The sequence below is a fragment of the Puma concolor genome, chromosome B3 (assembly GCF_028749965.1).
Source record: "Puma concolor isolate L17-30 chromosome B3, mPumCon1.1.hap2, whole genome shotgun sequence".
NCBI lineage: Eukaryota > Metazoa > Chordata > Mammalia > Carnivora > Felidae > Puma > Puma concolor.
Window position 1 is genome coordinate 79,855,729 of NC_141672.1, and position 19,339 is coordinate 79,875,067.

At 45.6% G+C, this 19,339-nt stretch overlaps 1 protein-coding gene across 1 annotated transcript in view; it reads right to left on the reverse strand.

Moving 5' to 3' along the window:
* Window positions 1-19,339, reverse strand: part of RYR3 (ryanodine receptor 3) — a 530,733-nt gene that overhangs the window by 171,623 nt on the left and 339,771 nt on the right. Inside the window, 6 exon segments of the mRNA XM_086710284.1 lie at window positions 449-551; window positions 5,926-6,126; window positions 8,239-9,034; window positions 10,725-10,951; window positions 11,284-11,370; window positions 16,806-16,971. Coding sequence (XP_086566410.1) covers window positions 449-551; window positions 5,926-6,126; window positions 8,239-9,034; window positions 10,725-10,951; window positions 11,284-11,370; window positions 16,806-16,971 — 1,580 coding nt within the window.

Genomic DNA, 19,339 nt, shown 5'->3' on the forward strand with positions numbered 1-19,339 from the left:
TATGTATCATATACTGTATCCTTATAATAAATTAAACCAGAGAAAGAAAATATTAAGAAAATCATAAGGAAGAGAAAATACACTTTGAGTACTGTACTCTATTTATGGAAACAAAATCCCGCATAACAAATGGACTCACGTAGCTCAAACCCCTATTACTCAACAATCAAAAAGAATGAAATCTTGCCATTTGCAACAACGTGGATGGAACTAGAGGGCATTATGCTAAGCAAAATTAGTCAGAGGAAGACAAACATCATATGACTTCACTCACGTGGAATTTAAGATACAAAACAGATGAACATAAGGGAAGGGAAGCAAAAATAATATTAAAAAAGGGTCAACCGCACTTTTAAATACAAAACTGTCTTCCCAACCCCCACTAGCTTCTAATGAAGGAATTGGGAACAGACTTGTCTTTGATAAAGCTTTCATCTCAGAAGCTCACCACAGTGAATGAGAAGGTCCTCATGGAAGTCATATAGCTCCTCTCGGATCTCTTCTGGGCAGGGGCAATTCTCTCCCAGTTGAAAGTTAAGAAGCATGTTGATCTTTGAGGGACAAAGAAGAATGGGTAAGTGGTTCTCGGTGTTGGCCAAAGAACTCAGATCCTGCCTTAGACACCTAACATTCTTTGCAAATTTTATCTACCTCAAACTTTTTTGTAAAGATGACCATATTTAAAAGTAGCTTTCACCTTTTCTCTGATTATAATGGTGATTTATTAACTGCACAAAATTTGGAAATACCTAAAGAAAACTTACTGTGATCCCACTACCCAAAGATAACCATATTTAATGATACTTAGTTCATAACTTCCAGGCTTTATGTATATAGATTGAGAGCATGCATACTCTAGATAAACATTTTTGAGGTCAGATTTCCCACTTAACAATTTATCTTCAGCATTTTCTTTTTTTATTGATTGTTAACAGGTACACTGCATTTCACCATAAGATGAATAGCAATTGGTGTAAAATTAATGACCTGTTAAGAAATATTTAAATTGTTTCCATTTTTTTGTTCTTATAAATAAATAAATACAGTTTGTTGGAATTTCCTTATAACTAATTTTTGTTCACATCTCTGATCTTTTTTTTTTTTTTTTTTTTTAAGGATAAACTCCTAGAAGCAACATGACTGGATCAAAAGGTTTGCACATTTTAATGGCTTTTGATAGGAATTGCCAAATCACCCTCCAGAAGGCTTACAACAATTTGCATTTTAACCAAATTTATTCAAGAGTGTGTATTACTTTGCCATCTCCATTACAGTAATGAGAGTTAACACATTTTCAAATATTTTCCAATTTAATGGGTAAAAAATGTCACATCCCTGTTGCTTTAATTTGCATTTAATTGGTGAGGTTGAATTTTGTTTTTCCACACATAAGAACCATTTTCATTTCAGTATTTTATAAATTTCCCATTCATGTTCTTTCTCCCTTTTTCTGTTGGGTAATTTTCTTTTTAAAAATTAATCAGGAGGCGCCTAGGTGGCTTAGTCCGGTAAGCCGCTGACTTTGGCTCAGATCATGATCTCACGGTTTGTGAGTTTGAGCCCAGCGTCAGGCTCTGTGCTGACAGCTCAGATCCTGGAGCCTGCTTCAGATTCTGTATCTCCCTCTCTCTCTGCCCCTCCCGTGCTCACACTCTATCACTGTCCCTCAAAACTGAATAAACATTAAAAAAATTAATCAGTATTTTGCACATCCCTAGACTATTAACTCTTTGTAACATGTTCTCTAAATTTATTTCCCAGGTTTTAGTGAGCTTTTAACTTTACCTACAAAAAAAATTTTTTTTTTGACATGCAGGTTTTAACAGGTAGTTAAACACTCATCTTTTCCTTTAGTTTTGTCTCAGGGAGTCTTAACTGTTTTAATGCCATGGACCACTCTGACAGTCTGTTAAAACCCACCTGATTATTGCTTAAATTAGTATTTTGAATATGTAACATAAAATATAGAAAATTACATACAGAAACCATTATTGAAATTTAGTTATCAAAAACCATAAAAAAGAAATCTGTGATATAGTAACATGTACTTGTTTATTAACCTATTGGACAAAAAGATCTAGTGGCAGTCTCATATCCACTGTGATCTTGAAGTAGTGATGAAGTAAATGATATTTCAAGGTATGATACTCATTGTGACACAGTATGAGAAAATGTGCCATTTCTGTTGTTGCTGGCAAAGTCAGCATTAGTATGTGCTCGGCAGCATTAACAATTCAAAGAAATGCTATCAGAGATTAATGAAAAGTTGGTAAGGATGTGGTCATTCATTTCCTGGTCAGATTCTAGGATGTCTCAATTCTTTCCAAAGACCCACGACCCCAAGGCAGTGAATACTGGGAGGGACTGAAACAATAACTAGGGGTGATGTTCTCCACTTTGCTCGCCTCAGGCAGCGTAACCTGAACACCAGGCAAAGATACTTTCTCCTTCTGTTTAGAATTTCTACATTAAAAAACGTCACCATCTCTTTTATTGTGTTTAATGTTGGTAGGAAGACGCTTATTTAAAGCTTCCACTGCAAACAGTTTTTTTTGGAAGTTGGTGGAAGTGTTGCCTGTAATAAAATAATATCCATAAAATAGGTTAGGAAAGTAATTTTTGTGGTTGTTCCCCAATGTTCAGTTATGGTAGTTACATCAACAAAGATTGATAGGTTGTTTATGAAATGAAAACAAGATCTGACGATCTAGTTTCAGAGTCAGAAAATTGAATTCTTTGCTGAAAGATCTTGCCGTAGGTGGAATACTTGGGAAGCAGTGGCCCACCAGCCAGCAGGTCAGAAAACCAAAACAGGAGTGGGGCACCTAGGTGGCTCAGTCAGTTTAGTGTCTGACTTTGGCTCAGGTCATGATCTCACTGTTCTGAGTTCGAGCCCCACATTGGGCTCTGTGCATACAGGTCAGACCCTGGAGCCTGCTTCAGATTTTGGATCTCCCTCTCTCTCTGCCCCTCCTCTGCTCGCACTCTCTCTCTCAAAAATAAATAAACATTAAAAAAAAGAAAACAGTGGAGTGAGCTGAACTTTCTGCTACACAGGGCATACCCTTTAATGATGCCTTTTCTACCTACCTACTACTTGCCTGTTTATCTTTTAAGTTTACTCATTTTGAGAGAGAGGCAAGGAGGGGCAGAAGGGGAGAGGGAGGAGGGGAGAGAGAGAGGGAGGGAGAGAGGGAGGGAGAGAGAGACAGAGAGAGACACACAGAGACTCCCAAGCCCAAGTAGGTTCCATACTGTCAGTGCAAAGCCCAATGTGGGGCTCAAACTCAGGAACCACGAGACCATGACCTGAGGAAAAATCAAGAGTTGGTAGCCTAACCAACTGAGCTACCCAGGTACCCCAATGATGCCCTTTTTAAAGTCAAAGGCTTACTGACTGTGCCTGGCTAATATGTCAATGACCACTGGACTAATCTTAGTTTTACCTACTTTTGTACTTGGTTACATCCCCCAAGTATATGTTTTTTTCATCTCTCTGATCCTATATAGATACAAGGCTGAAAACCTTTACTTTCTCCTCAAAGGTTACAGAAGGATGAGATAATTGTATCATTGTTTTAAAATTCTAATTCTTATACACCCAATTTTCCACATGATTTTGTATTTCTATCCCCTGAAATTGACTGAATCCTCCTTTGTCCATACTCAATTTGGAATTAGAGAGCTCTATTGGTTGGTTCCTTCTAGAAATGAACATTCTGTGAGAGGTGGTAGGTGGGGCAGCTGAATTTGATAGGAATTAGTGTCTTTTCTTTCATTTCATTCCTAGACCAACATCATCAGTATTACCTGGAAACTTGCTCAAAGTAAAAATTACTGGGCCTCACACTACAGCTACTGAATTAGAAGCCCCGGATCACCAGTCTGTTTTATTAAGCCTTTCTGGTGATTCTGATATCCGCTCAAGAATCATTTAGTCTAACACATTAGGGAAGAATTTCTCAAGTTCCATCTGAAACCGGTCTGAAATGATTGCCCAGGGGAGTACTGAGAGGGCTAAAGGAGGAAGTGATAGCAGGCCCTGGGGACAGCAGAAGAGAAGGTAAGGAGGTAGCAGGTGAGGTGGGAGCCAGCATGGCCCTTCCAGAAGCCAGGATAGGATCAGTAGCTGTGTCCATGAGGACAGTGTTAGATAGACAGTGCAGGTCTAGTGGGTTAAGCAGATGTGTCAGAAAACATAAACTCTACTCAGTGGGTCACTGGCAGAAGGCAAAAGAACCTTCCAACACTGAAACTAATGATTCCACTTACAGAATGTTTACCATATGACAGTATCCCACTAAGCAATCTAAAAAATGATCTCCTGGGTCCTCCATAGAAGGGAGGGAGGGACATACAAACATCCTCATTTTGCAGCTGAAGAAAGGGAGACACAGAAAGGCAATTGCCTAAGGCCACACAGCGAGAGAAGGGGGAGCCAGAAAAGGAGCCATGCATCACATTGTTCTTCCTGCCCATTATTCACAAATAGGAGTCAGCATCTGCCCAATGAATTGGGAAATGTTTGCACAGGTTGCCAGTCCAAAAGCAGCCTGACAACATTTGGAAAGCCTTTAAGAGTAATCCAGGCTCACCGCGCTTCCCTCAGTACGGTATGAATTACCTCCTCCCATCAATTCAAAGGGCCTTCTCAGTGTGCCTCCAGCAAAGCGATGATAAACTTTGCCTAGTCTTTACAAGGCCAGCATCATTCAAGTGAATCTTTTAAAAGCCAAGATATGTGGTTCACTTTTAAGTCAATATAAATATCTATGTTCTACCAAATAGGTTAGGAAAGTAATTGGACCAAGTTGTACCATTAATATCAAATGGTGGTAATTATACCTGACAACAGTTTATGGATAGACTGCTTATTAAATATACAGAAGATGCAAAGATCTGGTTTCAGAGACAGAAAGCAAATTTCTTCACTGAAAGATCGTCTGTTTTGAACACTTAGGGAGCTGTGGCCAAGCTGCCTGCAGGATGTACATGGGAACAGGGGGACAAATGCCAACTATGTTCTGCAAGGTGTCCCGCCCCTATCTGCCAGTTACTCACCGGGATTTTGAGTCTTTTCAAAGCAGTCTCCCCATATGGGCAAGGCTGACTGCAAGGCGGGGGTACTGTACAAAAATGAAGACAATCCCTCACAGAAGGGACCTCACTTGCCCAGTCCTGTTTTCCTCGCTTCTGGGGGCTGGGAGGCTTTGTGAGGGTCTTGGTCACAGGGTAAGGGGCTTCGGGCACTTAGCCGAGGAAGCCTGTGCACCTGCTCTTGTAAGTCAGGAAACGTCGACCAGGCTCTCTTGATCTCTAATACAAAGGAGTGACTTCTGCAAGGACTGGACAGACATTCTTCTTTTTTTTTTTCAACGTTTATTTATTTTTGGGACAGAGAGAGACAGAGCATGAACGGGGGAGGGGCAGAGAGAGAGGGAGACACAGAATCGGAAACAGGCTCCAGGCTCTGAGCCATCAGCCCAGAGCCCGACACGGGGCTCGAACTCACAGACCGTGAGATCATGACCTGGCTGAAGTTGGACGCTTAACCGACTGCGCCACCCAGGCGCCCCATGGACAGACATTCTTCTAATGGTGGATCCTTGCTGGTGTAGAAGCTGGGTCATGACAGGGATCTGGTCTTTGACTCAGTGACAGCGCACCGGTAGGAGCAAGCAAGGGAGGAGAGGAAGCCCCGCCCCGTGTGCACTTCTGGATGGGTTATTTTCCCATCTAAGATGATTGGCAGATACTCCTCACTACCATTAGCATCAGACCAGGCCTGTCCCCTGGCACTGTGCTGGGTCACTGACTGGCCCACACCTCTCACGGGCGCCCCAGGCACATAAAGGTTTCATGTGCCCTGCTCTGTAAGGTTCAAGTTCACCCCACTGGCATGGAGGCTCAGGAAGAGTTTCTCACCTGCTCCTGGGGGGGTGAGCGGAACTCCCTGGTTTTCCGGGCAGTCAGGGCTGCAGACATGTTCAAGGCCTGCATGAGCTCGTTGTAGCGGAACTTCTGATTTGCCTGGAGCTTAGAGACATAAATGTCGCCAAATGCCACAATGGCCTCCACTCGATGCTGCAGCTCACAGTCACAGAGATAGCTGAGGAGCTCACACATCTGCAACCAAAGCGTGTATTTATGCTCATTTAACAACACTTCATAGACATTGGTGAAGCAGCTAGCATCCCCATTTTACAGAGGCTAACACGAAGACTTAGGCGCTCTAAGTGACTTGCCTAATGTCACACAGTGACCACAGAGCCGTTACTTGGATCCAAGTCAGTTTGAACCCAGCCACCAGCCCTTTATCCTAAGGACAGGAGAACAACAGGAAAACAAGCTCACCAAAGACAGAATGAACCTGCCCGTGGAGAGTGAGAACGGCATTCCTAAGAGAATTCTTCCCTGGCTCTAAGCTCCCCATGGAAACCAGCACTCAACTGCACGGGAGAGCTCTGGCTCCTTCCTGACATCTTCTGGCTCCAGATGATGGGAACCAGAGACTTCTGTTCCCCTCTCTTTCTTGTTTGTTTGTTGGCACTGCTTTGTCTGCCACCAGTTCTTTCGGACTGTTACTAGTCCTGATCTTATCGCTACTTGCACTTTCACTAATAAGAAAAACAGCAGCCAGAACTTACTGAGCTCTAATCACCTGACTCTGTGTTAGGCACTTGCCAGACCTGCTCCTTCAAACCTCAGTGTGTTCCCGATACTTTTATTCAGGCATAAGTTCTATGACCCCATCTCCACATAACCCCTTGCATGACTAACAGACACTCTCCAGTCCGTCTGGGCAGAGACAATAATGTCCCTGGTGTGCTCTTACCTAGCAGGCTAGTCTCTGGCATATCTGCAGGTGACCTAGGACCCAGAGCACGTGCCCCTCACACTCGTGATTACAGTTAACACATCTGATTAGAAGCTGTATGTGCCAATGAAATAGGAAAACTAAATTGAAAGACTAGGGAACATCCGCAAAAGGCAAGTTGTTTTTTAAAAAAAAATACTCAAAGTTGGGTGTGAGTTAGACAACTACAAAAAATTGGGGGAAAATCATTAAAATCTACAAGTGTTCTGCACTCAGGTTGCTTTCCAATAACCTCTAAATCCACAATCTATCTTCAAGATACCCCCAAAACTGGCCATCAGGCACATCACACTGTATGTGACAGGTGTCATTTATGCAAAAGAAAGGACTCTACATGCCAGGCAGGGACTCACATGGAAGAAAAAGTCTCAGCTCCACATCCGAAGAGCACATTTATGTTTTAATAAAAATGTTTAAGGTATCTGTGTAAAATTTGTTACGTATCTCCTCTACATACAACATTTTGATGAACTGACACCTACCAATCCCACCACATTAGGTAAGAGAGCTTCATTTGGAGATTATTCTAACACGGTTTATGATAAAATATATTTCATACCGTATTTTAAAGATAAAAGTGAATATTATGTTTTATTCAATTATCATCCACATTTTACATATTGTGAAGCCAAGGCTTTGGGAGGCTACTGACTTGGCAAGCCTGTAGAGCTGCTACGTGGTCCAGGGATGCCCGAGCCAGGCTGACTTTGTGGAACAGACTGTACTGCTCTGTCCACTTTCATTTCTCTTTTCTCAGTGCCCAGAAGACAAGAGTTATCATCTTCAGCGTATCGCTGCTGCCAGCTTTCCTCTGGTAAGACTATGTCTTAGGAAACGTTGCGGCTTCCTAGGTGATGCCAAGGGGGCAGCTCGAAGCGAGCATGCCTCTTCTCCTCGGCTCAGATGGCAGTTTGTTTGCATGCCAGGACAGCACATCTACACAGGCTTGGTGATCAGTACATGGCAACAAATGAGCCCAAGGGATGAGCATGGCCGCCGTATGAACCAGTGTGGTCTTTTCCACAGCCAAAGGCTCTTCCTCCTCCTTTCCTGACAGGGGCTCACAGAGCAGCCATTTAGTACCAAAGGGTAAGAGGTAAGATGAGGGCCAATCCATCACTAGTTCCGTAAAAACAATTCTAAGGCACGTGCCTTATTGATAAGGGTTAGCACTTTTCTCTTGACTTCGGGAGTACATTTCATGCCAGAGAAAATCATGAGCAGTGAATGCTCTCTATCAGTGTATTTCCACTATACTCCAGGTTTAGGCCAGCACCCTCAGTCCCAGCCTTAGCTCCAGGCTGCACTGTCACCCTCCCCCCGCACTTTGCAAAGGCAGGATCTTTGCTGCCCTGAGTTACCTGCAGCTTGACGGACTCTGGCAGTCGGGTCTGCAACAAGCCTTTGACTGGAGCCTCCTTGCCGGCCTTTTCTCCGGCCTCCACTGCCTTCTCCTCCACCTGGGTCACTTCCTCCTTCTCTGCTCTGTTCTCCGTCTCCCCACTGTGCTCCCCAAACACAGAGGGATCGATCAGGAGGAGGATCTGCCTGACGTCATCGTCATCAAACACCCCCATGACCAGCAGGGTCCCGATGAGTTTCAGCACAGGCACAAACTGGAACTCTACAGACCCACCGACAGGGTCCCGGATGTGAGCCCCACTGTGCTGCACTGCCTCTGTCAGCATGCTCAGTGCCTTCGTCTTGAGAATCTCCAACGGGATCTCAGGGCTCTGCTTCTGGTGCTCCTCACTGGTCACGACAAAGCAAGGGGTGGAGAACCTGAACCCTGGCTTGAGGCATGTTCTCAGGCCCACCCCAGGCAGCCCGTGCCTCTTGGACTCATCTGGATACAGGCGGATTTTTCTGGTGGTGCTGGTGATGGGGATGATGTACTCATTCTTCATCATTAGCTTCCTCTCCTTAGCGTTGGCCAGATGGATGCTGATGAGCAGGTCATAGAAACCAGACCGAAGGAGGCCAGGGAGGTACTTGTTGTCAATGGCGTAGAACAGCTGGGAGAGATCCACGTGGCCGCATAGGGCGTAGGCCACGCGGCTGTTTCCCAGGGCGCACACTGCACTGTAGAGTCGCAGCGTGTGGTAATGGAACTGCATCAGGTCCTCCTGCTCACAGAGCTCCAGGACATCCACACACCTGCGGATAGGACAAGCCATCAACCACTCCACGGTTGGAAAAGAATACGCCAGCGCTCAGCAGAGTTCTTCTCTTTGAATCCCCAGGGATTGCACCCAACTCAATGAGGGCAGAGGGCATAGAAGGATGGAGGAGCCTCTGCCCCCTGCCCTCGTACAGGTTATCATTCCTCTCTCAGTTCTGGTCCTTATCCCAGTTCCTGATAATCCTCCCTAACTCAACGAGTCTCAAAAGTCTGAAAGACTTAAAGACATGGATTCCCAAATATGAAAGTGCTCCTTATTAAGGAAAATCCTCCCAAATGGAAAACTGAAAAACATTCAGGTGTGTGACAGAGGTGACTTGGTCCTCTTATTTGTGGGTAGAAGGGGATCCTCTGCTCCCCAGTACAAGAGCCTCAGGCATAGCTGAAGGGGCCACCTGGGTGGCTCAGTTAGTTAAGCGTCTGACTTTGGCTCAGGTCATGATCTCACGGTTCATAAGTTTGAGCCCCTCGCTGGGCTCTGTGCTGACAGTTCAGAGCCTGGAGCCTGCTTCGGATTCTGTGTCTCCCTCTCTCTCTGTCCCACACCCGCTTGTGCTCTGTCTCTGTCTTTCAAGAATGAATAAACATGAAAAAAAATCAGAAAAAAAATGTAGCCGAAGCCCTCTGTCAATCCACCACCCACATCATCTGTATCATCTCCAAATCTACCGTCATCCACAGGGCCTTCCCTCCCCTGAAAACAAACACACCTGCACTCTTGCCCCGAGAGAAAACACTTTCCAATTTGAGTTCAGTTGGCATAATCAATTCACTTTCTCCTTCCTGACTTTAGAAGCCCATTTACAAGGCTGTCTTGCTCCCTCATTTTTTGGGGGGGCTCAGAGCACAGCCTCTGATCCTTGCTTAGATTTTCTGTTTTGTCTTGATCCTCACCACGGATCTGAGGATCCTTTGCAACTGGCGTACTTGGCTGGATTCCTATTTGTTTCCTGCTCCTTCCCTATACCAGCCTGTCTCGCCGCTGTCCATGACCCAGCAGAATACCTAAATGGGAGCTGTGCAGCTATCAAATCCTGCCACCGGCTCCCCCATTACTGTATGTTTTTAGTCCAACAGATCAAGGGGTGATAATAGGCTAGCAATAAAATTTCTTTCTTTCTATATATAGAAACTATGCTAGTGTAGATTCACCTACACAATTCCATTTATTTCTCCCTGCAGTCCTCTGGGCGGTCATGTATTTTATGTATCATGAGGAAACACAGGTAAGTTATAGGAGTCATTTACCCAAGGCCACAAGGCCAGAAAGTGATAGTGCTGGGATTAAACCCAGGCCATAATCCAGGAGTACTTCTTACCAAGAGGAGCCCAGGAGCCCATTCTTGGTTCCCTAGGCAAACTAGGCATGCCTCATTTTCTCCCTTCTTGTCATTAATGACATATATTTCAGGGTCATGTTACACCTTTTAATTAAAGGGATAGAAACACTCCTGACTTCGGACACTCAGAGAGAAGGCCCTGTGGCAGGCATATCGTAGTGGATATTCTGCTGTTTCTAAGTGAATAATGTAAGTGAGGAAGGAAAAGAGACACTGAGGTTTTTGGGAAGAGAGCAGGGCCCCTGGCCAAGGGGGGGATGCTGCTCCTCCCCTTCTCCTGCCTGCCTCCCAGGCCTGCCCCCTCCTCTGTGGGTCCCTCCACTACCTGTTCTCCTCAGGGATGTGGAGCGCCATCATCTGCAGGGGCTCCAGGCACTGCACCACCCAGCCATGGCGCTCGCTCACCCGCTCTGTCTCCACCTTCAGGAAGCTGCTGGGCATGCGGCTCCAGAGCACGGGTTGGATGGTTTGGACGTCCAGCCGAGGTGGACACTGCGGAACTGGGTTCTTCTCTTCACTCTTAAATATGGCCGCCGACAAGGGCATTGCATTCTGGGGCAAGGCAGAAAAGGCATTCAAAGGGAAAGACAGGTGCACTACAGAGATGCTCAGCTGCTGGATAATGCCACATGGCCCACGATAACCAATATGGTGAGTATGAACTAAAGAGAGACAAATCAATCCGGAGACCTTTAAGGCTTTGCCAGCCTTAATTAAAACCTTGCATGATGGGTTATATTAACATTAAGTAATTCTTTCAGCACCCAGTACAGGGCCTGGGTGAGAAGGGATTCCCTTGTTTTCTGAGGCTTAGAAAATATTCCCCTAATGGTCAATGCTGCCTTCTTTTATCATAGCCATTGGATGAGGAGGCTGACCAATACCTTCAGCTTCCCAAGTTCAAACTGAAACAATGAAGTGCTCGTGGGCTGCAGGAAGACTGCTGGAAACACTTTGGTATTGGGCTCCACCTGGAAACCAAAACAAATGGAGGTTTGCTCAGAATTATAAAATCGCAGATGGCTAAGTCATTGGGTGCATTCATCAACACCCTCATTCTAACCCTAGCTGAAACAGGACAACTCCCTGGCGGGTCATTCTCTACTCCTCAGAAATTCTGAGAACTGGTGCTTCTGGGAGTGCAGTCACTGCTCTCCACCTTATTCCTGCCCCCACCAGCCCCCCCCCACCCCCCGCGACTTGGGGCTGAACAATCCCACAGTCTTTCATTTTCTCTCACTGATAACAGTAGCCAAAATCTTCCTCCAGTACTCAGGACAGTCACACGTGGGGAGCTATTAACATACCACCAAGGGTAATGCCTGCTTTTATTCATGGAATGATGTGATTCCTGGCTCGTCATAGAGCAGGGAGACACCTGGCATGCAGGTGGCACCATCATTCGTCACTCCTGCCCTCAGGAAGTCATCACTGAGGGTGGTGCAAGGACTTCAGTGTTATTTCTGAAGGCAAAAAGGACTTTGGGAAGGCAAGCCCAAAGGGCGTCATAGGACAGGGCTTTTCAACCTTGGCACTACTGACCCTTTCGGCTGGGTGGGTAACTTTGTTGTAGGGCTGTCCTGTAGGACAGATAGCAGCATGGCCTGCTATCCCACCCAGAAGATGGGCCTGGCCTCCACCCAGAAGATGTCAGTACTACTCTCCACCCCCAGCACAGTCATGACAACTAAAAAAGTCTCTGTTGATTGCCAGGTGTCCCATGAGGGAAAAGCATGCCCAGATGAGAACTGATGTTTTACAGGCGAGGGCTTCCCTGAGATAACATAAAGAGGCTGCTTCCAGAACCTATCTCCTTTTCTTAGAACCTCTCCTTTTTCTTGGTTCCTCTGGACTTCTCTGTAACCCCCTTCTCACTCTTTATGACTCTAGAGCTCACCTTAAATAGTGTAGGATTCACTGTCTTCCAGCTGCCACTTAGATGAAGTGTGTGGATTTATTTATGACAGTAGGGGCTCCACTTATCAACTGCCCATGTTGATGAGCTTTTTTTTTTTTTTTTTTTAATTTTTTTTAACGTTTATTTATTTTTGAGACAGAGAGAGACAGAGCATGAACAGGGGAGGGGCAGAGAGAGAGGGAGACACAGAACCGGAAGCAGGCTCCAGGCTCTGAGCCATCAGCCCAGAGCCCGACGCGGGGCTCGAACTCACGAACCGTGAGATCATGACCTGAGCCGAAGTCGGACGCTTAACCGACTGAGCCACCCAGGTGCCCCAATGAGCTTTTTAAAAAAAGTTTATTTGTTGAGAGAGAGAGAGAGACAGAGAGAGAGAGAGAGAGAGAGAAACAGAGAATCCCAAGCAGGCTCTACTCTCAGCATGGATCAATCTCACGACTGTGAGATCATGACCTGAGTAGAAATCAAGAGTAGGATGGTCAACCGACTGAGCCACCCAGACACCCCTGATGTAGGACTGTTGATGAGACTTGGAGACCATGGAAACAGAAAGGTGACTTTAATTCTATCAACTAAAGTCCTTTGCCTTTAAGTAAATTCAGACATTAGGAAATTCTTGCAACTCTCTTGCAGTTAGGGAATGTTGAGTATCCTGGACACACTCTAAGGTGGCCCCCAGGGAGCCACTCTCTCCTACAATCCCCTCCCCAGAACCTATATCTTGTTTCTAACAAATAGAGTATAGCAAAAGGGTGTAGAGATTGCTACTCCCTTGATTTGGTTACGTTTTGTAAGACTGTGTTTTGGTAGACTGGAGAGAAGGTTCTCCACCTGGCATTGGAGAAAGAAGCTACCATGGTGTAACAGAGCCTGTGAAAGTCTACATGACAGGAGATTTCAGGGGGGTTCATGGGACTGGGAGTGCCCCTGGATGCAGCCATCAAGAAAGGGACCCTGAAACCTACAAACACAAGCACCTAAATTCTGCCAACAAGGATAGGACATGCCTTGTCGGCATTGAAGAGGCCACATGAAAAGGAATATGGACACCTCTGGGAAGGAAGGGGAGGGAAGGAGAAAAGAAAGCAAAGAAGAACGGACCTGAGAACCTTGGCCTATAACCACAATGGATCCTGATGACAACCTCAATGAGCTTAGAGTGGATTCCTCCCATAGCCTCCAGACAGAGGCAGCTCAGCCCAGCTCATGCCTTGACTTTGGCCTTGTGAGAACCTGAGCAGAGAACCCAAACTTACAGAACTGGGAAATACTAAATGTATGTGGTTTTAAGCTATTAATTCTGTGGTCACTTGTTAAGAAGCAATTAAAAAACTGAAACAGTGGCTTCGCAGCCAAGTTGGTCGGTTTGATAACAAATACTTAGCAAGCACTTACTAGGTGCCAGGTCCTATGTCAAGCACGGGGACAGCAACAGGCATGACAGATGGCCTCTGTCCTCTAGGAGGTGACATTCTGGATGGGGAGCTTCCATTTTTTTTTTTTAATTTATTTTTGAGACAGAGACAGAGCATGAGCAGGGGAGGGGCAGAGAGAGAAGACACAGAATCCGAAGCGGGCTCCAGGCTCTGAGCTGTCAGCACAGAGCCCGACATGGGGCTCGAACCCACAGACCGTGAGATCATGACCTGAGCCGAAGTTGGACGCTTAACCGACTGAGCCACCCAGGCGCCCCAAGGGGAGCTTCCATTCTAATGTTAGGAGCAGCGAACCCAGATTTGAGGCTGCTGTGGAGTGCCATGGACCTTTTTTCTATTTAAGGTACCTTTTATCTCTGGCTGATCTCTTTTATCCTTGCAATAATAGACATTTTATTTCTGATCACGTGTGAAGGTCAGGGCATAGGAACTGGCCTGAATTGAAAGCTCACCCCTCTCGTAAATCTGAGTCTTGTAGCTGACTCTGTTCTCAGAGCAGTGTGGCTGGGGTGGCAATAACCGAGTATCTCTTGAACATACATTTTATTTCTCATTTCTCCCATGATTACGTAAATTAAGTGCGGCGGAAAGAGATTTTCAAACTGCACAGCAGTATTTAACGGGGAGGTCTAGAAACATGGTCTGAGAGAATCCTCCTCTCATTATTTTGGTCACTGGTCCTTTCTGAATAGAAAGCCAGTATATAAATATTGCTGCCCTGTTCCTCTTGAGATAATTGAAAAATGAAAATGGCTACAGCTGCAGAATAATAATTATCCCACTGCCGGGAGACCAGATGCATGGCTGGACACGTTGGTGTCTCGCCTGGAATGAAAAAGGGGTTGGCCGGGTGTGAGACACCTGAGGGCTCCTGTGCTGAGCCCTGGCACCATCCCATTCACGACAACATGCCTTTGGGCGGGACGCAGGACTGGGGCCACTGAGCAGGGAAATCAGGATTCGTACGCACGGAGTGGAGGAAGGCATCTCAGGAGGTGGGTCGGTGCCAGCACACAGCTGGGAGAAGACAACGGACCAGCCCAACGTGACCCAGGAACTACTGGGCAAGTCAGGATACCAACAGCCACGGCGTCCTGTTGTGACATTTCCTCCTGCATTATGGGCTCTTCCCAGAGGCAGGCAAGTCACTGCTGCTGCGAAGGCCATGGGTTGTTTATTTATTTATTTAGGGACCACCGAAGCCCGGCTAGCCTTCAGAGTTATTAGATGCTTTAGAGCTCTCTGCAGCTCAGGGAGGACCCTTCAGTCAAACTCATTTCAAAAGTTAATGGGAAAAAGCTAATGGATTCTGAAGGGCGGCAGTAATGTATATAAGCATTTTCTCAGGGGGCTGGGGGGTGGGGAGTGGAATCATGAGAAAGTACCAGAAGAATAATACGTTACTTTCTGCCTCAAAGCCTGGTTTTGCAAAGGCCTCTTGCTGGAAAGACAGGTCCCTCCGGCTGCCCAGCCAGGCTGTCGAGAGATGTCAGTGGTTCTTACTTTTTCCCAGGAGGACAGGGAGGCACACAGACTGGCATGCATTGCAGGAGATGCAGAAGGGGAGGTGGCTGATCCCACCAAACCCAGAAAGGGTTTGGTCCATCCGTTCTTGGTCACCAAACAATTCAGACTTGGGGCTACTCCGTCTCTCCCCGCCAGATGCCATCTCTTCAACCACAAGGCAGACAAAAGGCTGCCAAGAGGCTTTCCAGCCTGGAGGCTATAACATGGTGCTGACTGTGGAATCTGGGGTTTTATCCATTTACACAGTAGTGGGATGCTTTTCATCTGCTGTAGTTAGCTAAGGGTCCTTAAACACTGTGCATGTCACTGTTCTGGTCAGAAACCTTCAAAAGCTCCTCAATTCCTATCAATACCTCCTGGTTTTTCCAAATGAATTTCTCACCAATAACCACAGAGGCCCATACTATGGTGGCCACTGTTCCTCAAGTGTACCTTATGCTTCCCTATCTCCATAAGGATATCTCCTGTGCCATTCTTTAAATCAAGGTTTCTCTGAAACGAATATTTCTCTGACCACTCTCAATGGAGGGAAGCTCTTTCTTCTCTGAACTCAGAGGACACTCTCTGTCCACACGTCTCTATTCTACCTTGGAGTATCAAATAGGTTTAACAGAGAAATTTAACGCCTGAAGTTAGCCTTTTCCAGATACGCTTTGTACAACTCCAGACTTCTAGAAAACTACTATGCATGTTAAAGTAAAACAAAACAAAACAAGCCAAAAATGTTTTTGGTTATGTAATATGAGAAATGCCTGGTTAGACAGGTTTCTTTCTGAAGTATTTTTTCAAGTTGTCCTGCACAAATGTTCATTGCCAATGTCAGAAGCAGGATATGATATGTGGCATTTCTCAAGCTTACCTGGCCATCAAGGATGAAGATCCTGCTTAAGAGAGATAGGGCTTCTTGTTAATGACAGGTAAATCTACTTGTGTGTAACTGAGGGTTTTCCCCATAGTTCTATCAGAGCTTACAGTCAATGAAGCAGAGAAACACATTTCTCATATAAATGCAGTTTTAAAAGATCCTGTAAGGAATTCATAAGGAATGAGAATAGCCTTTTTGCAAAAGGAATACACCTTGGCAAACGAGTCTGTTTTTAGGAGTCTGTATTTTGAGCACAGAAGTTTCCTAAAGCAAGGAGTATCTCTGCTCACCTTTCAGATTTTGCATCTTACAGAGCACAGGTAACACAAGTTGCACAAGTTGCACAAGTTGCACAAGAAATGTTCATGGAATAGATGAATACCCTTTTAGAGACCATCACCAAAGAAAATCCTTCTTAGCTTCTAGAAAGATGACCAGGATATCTGATCAACCAATAAAGAACAATACTTTCCCCTATTTTCCCCTCTGTAGAAAACCAAGCCATTTTGTTCTTGTTTCTTTCCCTTGATGGCTTGTGAACCACGTGGGCTCCTCAACCCCATCTGCTGTGGTCGGGATGCTGATGGAGAAGAACGAGGAGCAGAGCCACAAGCATGCAGGCTGGGGATGCTGCTGTCTTGGCCAAAGAGCCACCCTTACCTGATAGCAGGTACCCAGCTCTCTCCCATTGGCTGAGAAAGACAACATGCCCATCGCCAGATCCACGAGGCAGCCGATCTCCAGGTCCACGTTGCTCCGGCTTGATCTTTGCGAAGTGGCCACAATATCCCCGCCCCAGACCATGTAGCAGTTGCTGCGTTTCACGCTGGAAACCAGAGAGAGAGGAAAAAGCACAGAATCTGGACTGGGGCAGTGTGCAATCAAGGCTCAGGAACGAAATGCCCCAGAAACCTTCCAAAGAAGCTTTCCAGTCAGCACTTTTTTTTTCTTAAACACATTCATCCAGCTTCATCCTAATTTTCTCAGACATGACCACTCAATTTAAGGATGTGGCAATCTATCAGAATACTTTGGTCCAGAGAGCACGGTGTTTTGGTAACTGTCTCCCGGCTCAACGTCAATTCATCTTTCTGAAATGGATCATGGGGATGGTAGTATTCCCAACTCAGAGATGGGAGATGGGGGCACAGGGAAGGTGACCACCATGGAAAGATTTATACAGGGATTTGGTATAAGAGGCACAAACAAAACTCTGCAGTGTCAGTGAAAAAGGCTGTAACACACTTGAAAACTCAGGCCCGCATTCCTTAGGATGGCAGACCCAGGCTTGCTTGCAAACTAGGTCACAAGTGGTCTGATGCCCAACTACGTCCTTGACCTACACAACCTGGCCCTACCCTGGAGTTCTGCTCCCTGAACTCTTCACCAACTACCAGCTTGGGTGCCTTTCTTAGCTGGCTGTCTACCTACCCCTACAGTGTAGACTCCATCATAGGCATTTATATCCAAAAGCCAATAGTAATAACCAAAGAAAGGCACTAAGGCTCCAAAGCCTGATTCCTTAATTAAGAGATTTCAAATCCTGGGTAGGCTTTGGAGAAATTAGTGGCAGAGGTGATTCTCAGAGCCCGTCAACGTGGCTGTGGGCAAGAGACAGATGATTTGGTCTCCTTCTACTAAGCCCAGCCCTGATGTACATTGCCTGAGGAATCAGTTGTTTGAAGTACCATAAAGTGCTTTTTCTCAGGCTAAACAAGAGCATGACTCTCTACCTGTTGCTTTAATGCAGTCCCTTTAAACACCTAAGGTCAACCTGATTTGACCCTGGAAAGTTAAAGCTTTGATTAGAATTCTCCAAGGTTCTTTCCAGCTCTAGAAGTATATAATTTCCTCCCCCGAGACCAGAAATCCCCTTTGTCAACATACGCTCACCTCCTCTCCTACTCCCTCTCCTTTGGGGGACCAGTGGGGCCAGTTTCTCAGTGTGAATGACCCTAAGGCAGAGTCAGTGCAAACTGCCCCTTCCAAAGAGTGACAGTCACGGTGAGACTTCCATACAGGTTAAACTTCAGCCATGCTATTACTGCTGTTCAGTGATTAGAGTCCCAAGTACATTGATGCCTACTGCAGGAGTCCATTGCTAACGTATTGAAGCGGTGGGAATGTGCAGTGACGTGCTTCGGTCATATTTTAAAGGGGCCAAATTTGAAATTCCTCAAAACATCGGACATTGTTCCTGTATTTACTTCTTATTGTGCAAGACAAAAAACTAAGACTTACTGAGCACCAACTATCTACTGGGTCTTGTTCCAGATGCTAACGAGTCACTTTTCTTTTTTTTTTTTTTTTTTAATTTAAATTTTTTTTTTTCAACGTTTATTTATTTTTTGGGACAGAGAGAGACAGAGCATGAACGGGCGAGGGGCAGAGAGAGAGGGAGACACAGAATCGGAAACAGGCTCCAGGCTCTGAGCCATCAGCCCAGAGCCCGACGCGGGGCTTGAACTCACGGACCATGAGATCGTGACCTGGTTGAAGTCGGACGCTTAACCGACTGCGCCACCCAGGCGCCCCACGAGTCACTTTTCAAAATAAATGTTGTCACTGAGGCTCAGATAAGTGAAGTCATCTGTCTGGTGTGGCACCATCAGCAAACTCGAGTAATAAACCCAGTTGGGATGGACACGTCAGCTTTTTGTTCTTCTGGCTCATGAGCAAAGTCTTCTGACTTCAGTCAACTGCTTTCAAATGCTTTCCTTACCAACCCAACAAGATGTTGGATGCTGTTTGTAGCGTCTATTCTGGGTCTTGTAATGTATAAAAGACATTTGGTAATAGTAGTAATGTAATGTGTTTATTCAGTCCCTGGGTCAAGACATTGTTTTAGGCATTTTTCCAGGTGTTTCCTCATTTAATCCTCCTATCACTCCATGAGACTGAAACTATTATCCTCATTTTATAGGTGAGGAAGTTGAGGCCCTGGAAGGCTAAATGGTCCAGGACGTCCTGGAACTCCGTTTAAAACCCAGGCAGTTTGCTTCCAGAGTCTTAGCTCTTAACCACCTACCCACAATGGTCCTGCACGATACAGTGATTGTAAGTGAACTTTCTGGTCACCAGTGTTTGATGACCTGGTAGCATCTAAAGAACACTGCCTGCAAAATGTTCCTGACTTGGTAAGGAAAAAGGTCAGCTTGCAAAACAACCTATTATATCTCTAAACATGTCTGTTT